The sequence below is a fragment of the Paralichthys olivaceus genome, chromosome 17 (genome assembly GCF_024713975.1).
Source record: "Paralichthys olivaceus isolate ysfri-2021 chromosome 17, ASM2471397v2, whole genome shotgun sequence".
Lineage (NCBI taxonomy): Eukaryota > Metazoa > Chordata > Actinopteri > Pleuronectiformes > Paralichthyidae > Paralichthys > Paralichthys olivaceus.
Window position 1 is genome coordinate 6,027,525 of NC_091109.1, and position 15,323 is coordinate 6,042,847.

The 15,323-nt window shown below is 41.9% G+C and overlaps 1 protein-coding gene across 3 annotated transcripts in view; it reads left to right on the top strand.

Moving 5' to 3' along the window:
- sema5a (sema domain, seven thrombospondin repeats (type 1 and type 1-like), transmembrane domain (TM) and short cytoplasmic domain, (semaphorin) 5A) overlaps positions 1–15,323 on the top strand; it is a 122,448-nt gene that overhangs the window by 99,915 nt on the left and 7,210 nt on the right. For all 3 annotated transcript variants that reach the window (XM_020087793.2, XM_069512859.1, XM_020087794.2), the window contains exons 17-20: positions 8,828–9,037; positions 11,346–11,516; positions 11,750–11,905; positions 14,200–14,244. In XM_020087793.2, the coding sequence (XP_019943352.1) occupies positions 8,828–9,037; positions 11,346–11,516; positions 11,750–11,905; positions 14,200–14,244 (582 nt within the window). The remainder of the gene's footprint in view (positions 1–8,827; positions 9,038–11,345; positions 11,517–11,749; positions 11,906–14,199; positions 14,245–15,323) is intronic.

Here is a 15,323-nt window from a genome sequence, read left to right on the forward strand (position 1 = left end):
AAATCTTTCTGTTCTTAACCACACTTCCAACACATTCAATTATACATATTTTAATGATACTACACAAACAATAATTAAATGAGTAGGTATAGGAATATAAATTAAGAATACAATCTAGATAACCCTAATTATGAATTAATTGTAATAAACCTTTTACTTGATGGGGGCAGTAAAGGACTTATATAATGGAGAGGAAGGTGCTTGCTACAGTCAACAATGTGTTTTTCTTCTGTCTCATTAGAAATCGATGCATGACCTGTGACAGAATCTTTTATCGTCACTTCACATCCCACTGATGTCACTTCTCAGCCACTCAATAAAAAAGCCCGTCCATGCCCTCGACTCAGGCATAATGTCACCGCGTTTGTAGCTTTGAGGATCAGAGCTGTCAGGTATACCTGACATTTGATGATGTGGATTGTATTCAGAGACGAACTGCGTGTTAGTGACATGCAGCTGGAGGTCTAATCTGTGACGCACAGAATTAATCCTCCATCAATAGAGAGAATAAATAGATGTGCGAGATCCGCTCGTGATTTCCAAACCTCTCCCCAGCCTCTCTCTCCCTTTGTGTTTAAGATTTCTTATCTGTCTTTATTAGGAGAGATAAATTATGAGTATATGATTTAACCAAGCATTTACAATGAGCTTTCATACAGTATGTTTCGTTTCAGTGATCATGGCTTAATGATAGCGATGAGTTAATTACTTAAGATCTGTGGTGATTTAAAAACCTCTCTTGTCATGTACGCCCAGTGATTAGTCTCGTTACTGTGATAGCCATTTTTCCTTTTTATCATAATTCACATGCCTGAATGAAAAACAAACATTTCATCATTTACATAATTGCCATGTATTTTTGAATGATCATATAGCAAAAGATAATTCATAAAACATGGCCTTTTTTATTTTTATAGCAGTGACTCTTCACTCAATAAATGTAGAATATCTTCATATAATATGTATGTTTTAATACACATTTCATAATTCAAGGTCGTTTACACAAGGCAATTGATGTTTACATATTCTACATCCCACACACTCCTCCATAAGGTCATCTCTTTCTCTATAGATGGTGCAGTTGTGTAGCATACCAGAAGCTCGATGTCTTACTCACAGAGTCCTCAGTAGAATTAGGAGTGTCCAACGCCTGTCATCACTGTTTGGCTGCAAGCTTACACATGACGTTGTGTTTTAAGTTTCAATTTTACAAGGATAAAGGTGTTTAGGACGAGGACAGTCTCATGTGTCTGCCAAACATTGTGCTAGTATAAACCCTTGGAATCCTTAATTTCCCTCAGGATCAATAAAGTATCTAAACATCCCCATAGCCAATAAAAATTAGACACTAGCCTAAATTCTGATCCGCAATTGGCATTCATGCAGAGGCCATGAATTATCAGAACAAGTCACAAATGAGACCTTTGTATTGTTGGTTTGATTTGAACCAATATGCCCTCATACTAGTGGAATATAATGTCATGTCAGCTCGTCAATAATGGTGAATCCTGATGGAGGACTTTTGCTCTTGTGTTAAGGGTTAAAGTCTAAACAAATACAATACAATTTTTTAGCTTGAGAAGAAACCCAAGGATTGACAGGCCTGCTTTGTGTGCTTACAGCTGTGTAGTGGTGAGTATATGCAATTATAAGGCATTTACCCACCTCTGGGCAAAGGGGGTTAAACTACGTTTATAACTACCCCAAAATAGCTACAGATACATATCAGTAGACTTCTCATGTACTACAGGTAATCATGGAGTCATTTGTGTCATTTACTGCAAACAGGAGACTTTTGTTCACCAACTTTAGCCTCGAGGGCAGTGCCTCTCTACGGGCAACATAAGCACCCTGTTAAATCTGCACCAATCCTAAGGAAAAACGCTGCCTGAAGGACAAACACTGGGAACAAAGAACTTGTCTCCTGATGTACCATAATCCGCAAGCTCCGCAGCTCACGCAGCTATGAAGCAACCAAGGGAATGTTGTCTAACTATAATTCCACCGACAACAATTGGAAGGAAAAACATCTGCAGAAGGAGATGATAAGCAAACATTAAGTTAGACCATGCAAAAGCACAGGGGGAGTGTGTTCATCAGTGCTGGAGGAAGGAGATAGATCCTAAAGTTGCGAATAATATAAAAAATACTCCACTGCGAATCGTGACCTTTATTGACAATAATAATAATAGTCAATATAAAACTGTATTTTGTGAAGTAGAGATACAAAATTGGCTAATTTAGTATACAGTACAAGCACCCTTAACCTACACTCAAGTACTTCATCTACATAGTTTCACATTGCATTAAATTATGTTGATAATGACCAGGGAAAGTGTGGGGTTGGGAGGTTAGATCCATTGAATTTACAGTATACCTGCCTTCCTACACACCAATACATCACCGCAAAGCTATGATTGGAAAATACTTGTTGGGGGGCTTTGTTGGAGGGCGTGCCAGACTAGCTGCTAGGTGTCCATTATGCAAATGTATGTAACACTAGGTAAGATAAACAGAAAAAGCATCATAGGTCTCTGTTGAAGTGACCATCCTGCTGCAATCTAAAATTACAGTAGATGGAGTTTGCTCTTGTCAGAGGCCTCAAACTAACTGCCCGTCTATAATTAGTCAGCAAAAAACTTTGGTTATTAGTCTCCCCCTCTGTTGCCAGAGGCCAGCTCACTGCACCAATTGACCATTTCATTGATATTTTCTTCAAAGCTGCTTGTCTGTGAAACAGATATTCCCGTCTTATTTAATCAATATCTCTACATAATGTGAAGAGTTAATAGTTCAGTGATGCTGCAGCGGTCGTAAAATGTAGCTTAAAAAGGTTTAGAAATTAGGCATTTTTTCCCCATTTGCATCTCACGAAGGCAGATGCGGTCCAGCCAAGAGAAAAGAAAGCAGTGGAGAGATGAAAAGACATTTCTGCAGAAGGTTGTGAGTTTGTAATTTTACTGACTTGTGGCGGTGAGTGATGGCTTTATTTTTCTCCCAGGGAGAAATGGTGGCGTGTCAGCAGCCTGATGTGTTTCACTTCAGCTGATCTGGTATCAAGGCCAGGGCTTTCTCATGGGCTACAGATTAGTTTCTTCTGCACGGATGTCATGAGCAGACACAGTAGACACAGGACGGTGCTGAGGGATGTCTCTGACGGATGACAGCCATTCCAGTATCCTTATTGTTCTTTCTGTTTTCCTCTCTCTCAAAAAACAAGCAGAACTACTGGAGCTAACAAGTGAAAGTTTAGGCTATACATTGCAGGGTGCCTTTGAGAAACCATTACAGAATTACAAATGTGTAAGCAGGTTTAGATGACCATTGAAAAGAGAATCAAATGTATTTCTTTTTAGAAAAGTCAAGGTTAGGGCAGGAAAGCAGTTTCTCCTAACATTTAAAGTCGGGAAACTGCATTAGCACACATGTATTTCAGATTGTGCAGTTGTAAGTCTGAAAGAAAGACACACTCACAGAAGAAATATCTTCCATGTTGAAGTTCTGCCAAATCGTCATTGGTAAAGAGAACAATGTGTGGGTGTGTTTTTACTTCATGAAATGTGCACAATAACCATACATGCAGTTATACTCCAAAATACATTGTGGTATATGATAGTTTAATAAATATGGTCGTGATATATGTGAAATCCTTCTCTTTACTCCCTCTGCCTTGTCCAATCACCACCAGGTCACCTAATCTTAATGTCGCTTGATTGGTGATATTAGGTGTTGTTGAATAGATCTTTCTTTAAAGGCTTCTCGCTGCCTGTTTTGCGAATAACCTGTGCCCTCTCTGAAATTACTGTCAGACAGAGTTTAAAATCTTGCTGCAATTATCCTTGACACCACATTTGTTGGGTACAACTGGACTGTCAATAAAGCGCTGCCTCTTTCACCTCTGCCCCCAGTAAAGCATTCAGTGGCATGGATATTGGTGACATCGCGTCAACATATTTCCAAGCCAGCGTAGGCGATTTAAAAAACACTGCCTGTCAGAAAAGAAAAAAAATGTTGTTGGCACAAAGTCACTCTTTGCTCAATAGTTCCTGCAAGAAATCCTGGCACTGAGCTCTTGAAAAATATTATAGCAGAAGGTTTTGATGGCATCTCCTGATCAGGTTTTAACAATAAAGATTAGCCACACTCATGGAAAGTTTATGTTCTCACACGTCAGGATTCAGTGATGTGCTAAGGTCATCATGAGCTGTCTTTGCCTGTCTTCTTTCCAACCCTGGTTGTCTTTCCTCTGAGGTCGACTGGATGCTGTGTCTTTTCAGAGAGCTGTGCTGTGGTTTTTACCAAGCGCACAGAAAAAGGCTGTTTTATTGATGGAAGCAAGTTTCCTTTGGCAGAAAAAAAAATCAATCCTGTTTTTATTGTTTGTGGCAATTTCAGGGTCATTGCAGTTGAGTCATTCTTTTGATAGCACCTGCACTTATGACAAATATGCACCTAAAGCTGACCACAGCCAGCAGCGCCATCTGGTATTTTGTGTTACCTGTAATTGTATTGGCAAGAAGGATAGATGGAGAGAAGCTTGTTCATTTATTTATATATTTCCTTTTTCTGCTTTGTCCACAAACACAAAGCTGGTCACAAGAGGGTGCACATGAACCACGGTCAAGATCAACATCGGTCAGTTTTTACTGGCGGAATTTTGCATCGGAACAAAAAAAAAAAAAGATCACCAGTCATTTACTTATTTAAACCTGTTACCATTAATCTGTAGCTAATTCACATTGTTGCCAACAATTTTTCTAAAGCACACTATTAACTTATAAACTGATATTCCACCTTCCCACCAGCTGCTGCTTTCAATCTATTTTCAACACAGTGTGAAAATGAACTGGCAAAGAACATGCATGTGGAAGGTCATTCACAAGCATGCAGGTGCTTTCACATCCTGGTCACGTCACCTACGAGTTGTGTTATTGGAGCGGTTTGTAGCAGCAGGGACAATTTTCAACCCTGCTTCATCATGCGTTATATTGTCAAACATGAACTCAAACACAAACAATTACAACCATTGAATCTCTGGTTACTGTGTATCCGTGTATGCATGTAAAAGAGCGTTTGGGAACCGATAAGGTCATAGCTTACTTTGTAGAATAAGCTTCTGCCAGAACAGCAACAAGCTCATTCAATAAGTTCTTCTCTGGTAATTGACAGAACATTGACGTACACTTTATCGCCACTTACTCGCCCGATATTCTGTTTGAGCATTTGTAGTCAGTTTTGTAAATGCGGCTCGTGTTTACTTAAAAAATGTCTGCAGAAGAGTGCATGTGGGCCTCAATCACAGAGTCAATGCATATAGCTCATTCTTGCAGAAGGTCAGAGATTATGCTTTCTGACCTTGAATTCTTAGTCCTGACATTGCAGAGAGACAGTGAATAAAACCTCTTAATTCCAATAACAGTATGAAAGTGTAGGTATAGGTTTGCATGTATATCCTTGACTGTTTGTGCACTTTTGTTTCTGTACATGTACGAGCACTGAGCAGTGACGTTCTTCAAGTTTGGGATTTTAATTGAAAATTTACAAAACTTTTAGTTGGCTCTTGCAGAGTACATCCCCCTAGAGGGTCTCTGAGTTGAGCATTGCTTGGCAGATCTCTGTGCAGCTCAGAGAATACTGCTGCAAGTACCTACAGCTGCTGTGTGGTTTTATAAGGCATGACGTAAAGTATGCAAAAACAGCCACACATTTTTAGATACATAAATGAACAGTGAACATTCAAAGAAATAGTTTCCTTCACAGGGAAGAAAGTAAATGAGGAGGAAGAGGGTCGAAGAGTAATGGGGAGCGAATGTGTCGTTGAGAATCTAGGACAAGCTGGCAAAAGCACTTCTCCATTTCTTTTTTCTCTCGGTGTGGTCCAGCGTTCAAGCTTGTGTCGATAAATCTTTTTTCACACATGACAGTGTGTCTCCCTTCACGGCTGAGGGTTAGCGATTTTTCCACATCTCCGTATCTTGAGCTCTGTTCTGTCATGCCAGCTTGGACTGGGAGGGTGTTGAAGTGCCAGTGAGAACACCAGCGTGGTCACCCGGCTCAACAAAAAAAAATCCAGACGAACGCTTTTATCTCCTCTTTCTTTGCAGTAAGGGACGTATGCCTAGGAAGACTTAACTATCAAGATCAGATCAGCTTTTCTGCATCAGTCTGGTTTGTCTGTCTTCTGTGGTGGCTGACGTGGGGAGAGGTAATGGAGATGCAAGTTGCTGTCAAGTGAAGATGAAAACGACTGATGTACCCATTGATCCAATCCAGAGGCAGCAATCCCTTCAAATGGGCCAGTCATAGGGCTCCTCACACTGTTCAGGAATGAAGCCAAAATATCTCAAACATTTTCTGTTTGGTCCCGTCCGCTAACATGGAGGAGATAGGATTTGATGGTACTCTCTGGCTTAATTTTTGGGTTATATACTGTCATCACTATATATTGTCCATCATCATCACATACACATATATACTGACACTGATGCGGGGGGAGAGACATCAGCCATGATAAAAAACAAATACAACCCAGGGTCGTAAACACATCTGTACTTCTTACAGCGGAGTTATCGCTCCGGTTTGCAGATACCATCTTATCACCATCTCTGCATCTATCTCTCTCCTCTGTTCTCACGTCTTTCACTTTGAGTACACACCCCACTAGATTGCACAGCATTGCGTGGCTATGAGTCCCGATTCGTCTTTTTCTGTATTCGCTCTCTCTCCTGCACACACACGCAAAAGTTCACAAGTTTGTTTACAGTGTGTTTTGCCTTTGAGCAGGGTGTGAGGTTGAGCACGGGGAGGGAGGGAGGGAAACTTTTTTTTCTCGTCCTAGTTTCTTTTGCAGTGGGGATGTCGCGCTTTGCCCCTCTGTGTTTTGGCTCAGCCCAGCTCGTCAGGAGACAGAGGATTAATTCTCCCTGGCAGTGTGCGGATCGATAGATTCAGTCGCTACCTATTTAAGAGGGAGGGTACCACGCTGTTTGTTTTGGTGATGGGATGGCAGCCCCTGCGAAGTAGAATGAACAATACCCACAGTGTATTAAAGCAGTCTCAGGCCAAAGCTTGTGCAAGCAAAGAGAGCAAAGCCGGGTGTGAGTATTGTGGGAATTAGCACAATGATGTGTAGATGTTTGCCTTTGTATATCCCTGTATTGGGGTTTGCATTGATGTTTGAGTGTTTGTGAGTGTCCGTGTGAGGTTCTTATCATGTGTGTTTAAGTGTGCATGTATGAGAAGCATGATTAGGAAGTGCTCCATTGCCTTCAGAGCAGGAGTGCAGTCTCTTGGGCTACAGATAGATTGATAAAGAGCACGGGTCACAGCTGCAGGCGGGGCTGTCCGTGCCACTGACTACTCAGAATCGATAAAGAGCGGGGGCCTCGGCGGGCCTGTCAGCTCTCGAGCCAGGTTGATGCCGCTGCAAGTCGGCCCCCGCACTGCCAAGGTCGGCCCATGGTTATGAACAGGTCGAGGATTTGTGTCAGGTAAACACACTGTCCTCACCCTGAGAATACAAAGCAGCCGCGTCACGATAACTGTCAGTGAAAAGAGCGAGCTGACAAAACAACAAGGCCAGGTTGGAGGACGGGAAGAGACAGAACAAGACAAAAATCAAGAGAATGTTAATGTGAAAGGAACAAAGAAAGAAAGTAGGCGATGGATGCAGAGAGGGAAAATGAATTATTATGACTATAAGTTAGAAAGGTAAGTGCAGCACCTTTAACAGAGCAGAATCACAAAGTGCTTCATAAAAATATAAAATATAAACTAATCTGTAAACTTCTATATACATATACATGAGAGATTAAATGGAAAATCAGACAAAAGAGAAAGTTCACTGCAGTATGGTTGAGAGGTGAAGCCTCAGCTGTCCAGATGTGCCTCCGCTGTCCGTTTCAACAACATTCAACAACACAATTCTCTCCCCTCTCTCCCTCCAAAGCAACGGGAAGAACGAGTGTGGGAAGAGAATGACGCAAAGCAGAAACTGCACGGACATAAAAGTCTTGCATTATTATCTGAAAAGCTAGATAACAGCCCAGTGTGTTGAATGAGTGAAGCATCAGAAAAGTGCCTGGACGGTGACTATCATTTCACTGGGTTTGATTATTATTCTCCCAAAGAGACGAGCTCATGCTTTTCATTCAAAAAGGGCCATGGGCTTTCTCTCTCTCTCTATCTCTTTTTCTCTGTCTCTTTGTTCATCTCTCTGTCTTCTCACCACGAGGCAAATTTCCACACTGCTGATTAATGCACGCAGTAATTAGAGTTTAATAGAAATTACGGTTTCATATTTCATTAGGAATCCTCTGCTCAACTCATTCCAGATGAGAGTACACAGATTAGTCAGATGATGTTGTTTGATGAGCGAGCGTGTTGACAGGACACTCAACTGAATCCATCCATCCATTTATCTATTCATCTATCCATCTATCATGTATCATCTATGGAGTACAGATATATCTATCTATCTATCTATCTATCTATCTATCTATCTATCTATTTATCCATCCAGCCATCCATCTATGAATCTATCCATCCATCCATCCATCCATCTATCTATCTAAGATACAGCCACTGTTCTTGGTCTTTCAGCACAAATCAAGTTGAAGCTTTTCGAAGCATCTCCCAGCTGCAGGCATTCGCCCTCACCAATAGCTGTTATTGATTCTCTGTCAAACAAATGCACACAGTGATGTCTGGAAACAAAGACAAGTATCATCCATGTTCCTACAGAAAACAACAGGAAATGTAATTATAACGTTGAGATACTATTCACAGGAGATAATGTGCTGTGGTACCTGTTGTCTTTACCTAATAGGTGAGGTGCTCCGTCTCGGGAGGATGTCAGGCCACACAGTGAACGGCGGCTGGTCATCATGGGGTTCCTGGTCCCAGTGCAGTCGGGACTGCAGCCGGGGGATCCGCAGCCGGAAGAGGACCTGCAGCAGCCCAGAGCCCAAGTATGGAGGTCAGACCTGCCTTGGTCCGGCACAGGAGTATCAGGAGTGTAACATCACCCCCTGTCCAGGTAAGAAACTCAGACTAAAGATGTTTTAGATCCACACAATAGGGTATTGACTTTTGTCTGAAGTTTGCCTTTCACAATCAAAGAACGCAGCAGGAGATCCTCTGGTGAGACGCGGTCACAGCAACATAAAAATCTTCTTTTCTTTTTCAGTTTTGCATCCATTGCGTGTTGAAATCATTCAGAAAATCTCCTGCTGTATTCACACATGGGCCCAATCAGACATTATCTGTTGGATAAAACCCAGCAGAATGTCCGGAGCCTCTGAGTCAGACAATGCCTTCTCACATACAGCCCCCTGGATAATTTTAGGAGATTATCTATAGTTAAGGGCATTTCTGAAAGCAGCTATACAGAATGCAGGACACTTATTCTCTGCAAGATAAGACCAGGAGTCAATTACTCCACCTGCTCTCTACCCACCGCTCTGAACCAAACTCAAGCTATGTTTTCCTGGATTAATAGATAAAGAATTTCAGTGGCAAAATAATCCACCACATCATCAGGAATAACAAAAGAAATCAGCTGCAGATAAGAGGTGTGACGAAAACCCAAATTCACACCAGGAATCAAAGAGAAAATCCCTGTGGTGCTTCAGCATGTAATTACATTGCTGGGTAATTATGCTGCCAGCTATGGGAGGCCTTATTCTGTTGTGGAAAGCCCTGAGACAATGCAATTTTAACACAGCTCTAGTGGAAGACAGCAAGAGGAACCTTTTCTAATTAAAAGAATACTCTGTCTGACAAGGGAAGTAAGCTGTCTAAATGGAAATCCAGTGCTTAGTTTAGCATAAAGTAAACCTGGTATCCAGCATGGGTGCAGAGCAGACAAGCAGGACGTTACCTCAGTTGATTATTAATCAAGCCCCCTGGAGAAGGGCTCAGGTATCCTTCTTAAAGCCTGGATCTTTGCGTCATCTTCAGCAACCCCCCCCCCCCCCCCCCCCCCCCCCCCCCCCGCGATCCGTCTTTATAAACGGTGCCATGCTGTGAGCAAGCGAAAGAAACAGACTGAGCGATCATCAATACTATTTTTACAGCCTGTTAATTCATTCAGTAAAAGTTCACAGCGTTCCGCTCGCCAGCAGCTTGAGCGCGGCCACTAATAGGGTAAGCTGTTATCAGCTGTGAGCTCAAATGAAGACTTGGGATGGATCTGAGAGCATCAGATTTGCTTTATCCAGCAGCGCTCTGACTGTATGGTCGCCACAAGGGCTCCTCTTAAAATGTTGAGCAAATGCACTTTGATTTTCCTGCGCCGCATCACTATGCTAATACAAGTAGTGCACCCATACTGGGACGTAGGCTGTAATAATACTAAAGCTACAGTACATTGATGAACAACTCTGTACTCCTGTCCCCCAAAGGAACTGACTTAACCCAGCCTGAGTAGCAATGAATACTAATACATACTCAATTAGCACCCCTCTGAAAGTGAGATATTATTTTGCGGCATGCAGGCTGAGCCAGTAGACCAATTGTAATCCTCCTATGGCTAATCCTGTGCTTTTTTGAATGCATTAGCATACTGTGAAGGAGAATGAGAGAAAAAGGTGTTGTGCCCGCCATCCATCTGGTTTGGAAACAAATGAATCTGTGTTTTTCTTGCATCTGTGCCTGAGATGAGACGATCCGTCATTGAGGGCCAGGTATCGACTTATGTGTCGCTTTGTGATAGAGAAATTACGCTGAGATGACAAAGAGCATCGGCAACTTCAATTACCTGCACGCCGCTGCCAGCCATCCTCAGGTCTTTAAAAGCAATTCTCAAGTGGTTCCGAAAAGGAAATTTCTCTCTGCCACAATGAAGTGAGGTTTTATTCAGATGATTGGTGGAGGATATTTACCTCTGTTGTGATTCATGGACATAGATTGCCACCATTTTATTGCTCTCTTTTCCCCTCTCTTTTTATTCCTCCCCTTTCTCCTTTTAGTCATGTATTTATATGTTTTGTGTGTGTGTGTGTGTGTGTGTGTGTGTGTGTGTGTGTGTGTGTGTGTGTGTGTGTGTGTGTGTGTGTGTGTGTGTGTGTGTGTGTGTGTGTGTGCTGATATTGTCATGAATTCTCACCTGTCATTCTCATCTTTGCCACTTTGCAAAACATGGAGGGAGGATGCTTGGGATGCCTCATTTATTTTCATTAATGCACACACACATGCACACATATTTAAATTACCATATATTTTCCTGCCATGCATCCATAGTTAAAATAGGTTGAAATAACGTCTGATCATGGAACTTTTTCTGCAGTCTTACATTTCTTACTGAAGTAGAATAAACAATATAACTCTTGATGTTCTGGTTTTAGTGGATGGCAGCTGGTCGTGCTGGTCTTCATGGTCCAAGTGCTCCGTGACGTGTGGAGGGGGACACTACATGCGGACGCGAACCTGCAGCAACCCCCCGCCGGCTTATGGAGGGGACATCTGCCTGGGCCTGCACACTGAAGAGGCACTGTGCAACACGCAACCTTGTCCAGGTATTTACACAAACACACACACACTTCAGTGTTAAGCAGCATAGAGCCCCAACTCGGCCACCAATCCATCACAGGTCCACTGCTTATTTTCTGTACTCTCCATCGGCCCCTCGTGCATGACTAATATGCAGGTGAGGGCACACAAACATATGCAGTACACACACACACACACACATGAACATATGGACACACACCGGACAGGCTGTGATATATGCTGTCATTGCCATTTCCAGAGAGCTGGTCCAGCTGGTCTGAGTGGTCCCACTGTGACTCCAACGGAGCCCAGCTGCGTGTGCGTCACTGCGATGTCCTGTTTCCCACTGGAAACCAGTGCTCGGGAAACAACAGTGAAACAAGGCCATGCCCTCCTGACTCCAATTTTATACCAGGTGATCTCTCTCACACACACACACACACACACACACACACACACACACACACACACACACACACACACACAGTATGTAGTTGCCCATGTGAGCACACACAGGCTTCTTCTCTTTAGTAAAGTCTCGGCCACTTATGCATGTGGTTTAGAACAGGCACACGTTCTGCACCCCCCACCACCGTATGCCCACAGCAGTAATTCATTTCATTTCAAAGAATCCTGCAATAATGAAATGCACTATTGATCCCTGGGAGGGACTGATCTGAGGTCAGAGGTCAGGTTCAGCGACAGGACAGCACTTTTGGGGATGGTCGGTATTAGTGTCTTGCTCAAGGACTCCTGAGTGCGGCAGATGATTACACGGGGGCGTGAACCCGGGTGCCACACTTAAGGGCAGCCTGCCTGCTCATTCCAATAATCCTGCTGCTATATTAGTTTCATTATGAGCCTCGGTGTCTTGTCAGGCCATGCAAAAAGCTCTTACACCAGCACTTTTACTTTTTTCAAATGATGCAGGAGGACGTGGCTTTTATATACTGTGTCCTGGCCATCAAAGTGTTATATTTTTTTGCATCTGTGTTTCAAGTACGATTTGCGCTTTAATAACAAAATTGTGAGCATAATTTGATTAACTGTAGTGTTTAATAGTCAGTGTGTGGGAGCTCTTGTGGTGTTAACAGTGCAAATCAATAGAAAAAATGTCTAAATGTCAGCAGACCTCACATTTGTAGCCAGTAACCTTCAATGTTGCCAGATTAAATGAATCTGTGGCAGGGAGAGCTTCATGCTATGTCTAATTTTAGCTTTTTCAGGGTGACTGTAGTTATTAAACTTAGAACCTTGAAACAGGGTCTTAAATATGCCGTCATGGCTACATGATAAAAGACGAAGGCTACAGCTACATGCCTCAGGCTAAGACGCAGATGATGATACATTAAAATATGATACATTAAAAATGTACATCTCGGTGAAGAAACTGTTAAAAGTAATTGTTGTTCTTGTTTTGCAGTGTAGAGCTAATTGGTACTAATATTAAGAGAATCATGAGGGGAAATGACGTATGTGCTAGCTTATGCTATGTCTTGAAGAACTACATTTCCCCAAACACAGTAAGCAGAGCTGATGTTACCCTGCTTTCAGCATCAGTGGGAAAATATACTTAACAGTGGATTTGCTACTTGTAAATTGGGCTTCATTTCAACATAACCCAATAATCAAAGTTTTTTTTAAACTTAGGGGACCACTGAAACATTAATATTTCTGTAAATCTCACACCACAGTATTATTAGGCCAGATTACCTTCTTAAATCAGCATCACCCCTGCGATTGTTGGGCGGACTGAATTCGTGGCATTTTTTAAGAACTAATACACTATATACAAACCTTTTTGTATCAATTACTTTACACCTTTACTTACTTTTCATTTGGCTTTCGCAGAGTAAAAAATTGACATCGCCTTTCAAACTCTTAAAATGCCCATTAATAAATCTTCTTACTGCCTCAAAGATGAAGCATCTTCATCTTTTATGGTTGCCATGCTACAATTGGAGAATTACCTCTTGAAAACTTTTGGAAAAATCGACTGATAGTTTAGAAAGTCCTGCTCAAACCTTAATATTCATCTACACTGTACCAACACACACACACACACACACACAAACACACACCATTAGTATTGATATCCTGCTTAGACAGGCATCTCCCTATTGACAGCCAGTAATGTGAGACACCCAGGAGCATTGATCAGTGCTACATAGAGATCATTAAAACCTTTGAGGACGCTTTGTTATTCACATTGTATCTCTGCAAACACTGCTGCAGCTGCTGCTAGAAAATGTTTGTGTATTCGCTGTATTTAAAAAAAGTATATTCATTTTAAACTCCAGGAATCAATCTTCATGGGCCAGAATAAACATTTGATTGAAATATATATTTATAACCTTTGTCTGAATTAGCTGGGACATAATACTCATGAAAACAATTCACAGGTCTTTGTAGAAATTACCCAATTGCCTTTATACCTTGTCATCCATCCGCTTAAATGGGAAAGGTAGTCCATTAAGGTTCATTAGAAACGTCTTGTTCTTCATTTCCTATAATGAGAACTGATACTTTTCATAAACCACTCCAGGTGCCACAGCCGCGATCCGTTTTTTTTTTGTACGATTAATCTGGTTTGTATTGAGTACAGCTTCATCTTCACACTCGCCTTCAAGGATACAATTAGTCATGCTAACAGGAGGGTGTCTGATGTGTGCTCCTAATTCTGCCTCTTTTCCCTGTTTCCTTTGTCAGAAGTCTCCATTGCACACTCCAGTCAGGAGGAGAGGCGCTGCGGAGGTAATGTGTGTGTGCGTGTGCATTTGCTTGTGTGAGTACTCTACGTGTAAAGCATAAATATTGACCTTGTCAGGACCAGTACGCCTCATGGGGACCAAAGCCCTGTCCTAATGAGGCGAAACCTTCATTTCTGAGGTTCTGATTTGGGTATGGTATAAGGGTTAGTCAGGGTTACAATTAGCCAGGGTTAGGAGTTTAGGGCTGGCGTTAGGGTTGACGGTTTGTTAGGGTTATTCAGGGTTACGGTGACTATGACTGACTCATGTGGAGGAAATCTAAAATCCATTGTGTAAAAGTTGTATCTTTTTAGAGCAATAAATATCCGCTCCTGTTTCAAAAACAATGCCATCTGAAATTCATTGCAGCTCAGCTTATTTTTCCACCTTATAAACCGTGAGCAGTGCTGCACATGATTTATGTCCAACTTTTTATTCGCCCCACCTATGCAGAAATATCTGAAACCTGGAAAACCTACCAAGGTGAATGACTGTAATGCAGTAAAAACAGTTCCAGTTTGAGTTTGAATGAATCAATAAAATCACTTTCAACAGCCTCCTCTCATTGCCCGGCTGCAGCTATACGCTGATATACAGTAAGAATGCCATGAGTTGATAAAAATGCAGATAGACTCATCTACAGTAAATCACTTTGACTGGTGTGCTGCACTCAAAGCAATAAGAGAGAAGCAAGGCTTTGGGGACCTTTTCTGTCCTGTGCTTGCCTCTCATCCAGGCTGTGGAGTGTTGGTACTATCGTTATGCAGCCAGCTACATGCAGTCTGCAAATAACTCTACGGTCTGCTAATACTTCTGCTGCACTGCTCAGAGAAATAACAACCAAATTAACACTCTCTCCTGTGCTCATGTTTGAAGCTTATTCAGGAGAGAACAATGCTCCTGATACAGAACAGTAATTCATTGTTAGCGACTGAACAAACTATATACCGCCTCAACTTTCAATTTAGTCTTTTTCTTATAGTCATTAAAAAGCACATATGTTTAATGAATGCAGAATATCAAGTGCTATTATTGAAGAAAAATACAATAACAATGAAAGCATATTGTGTTATTGATATAATT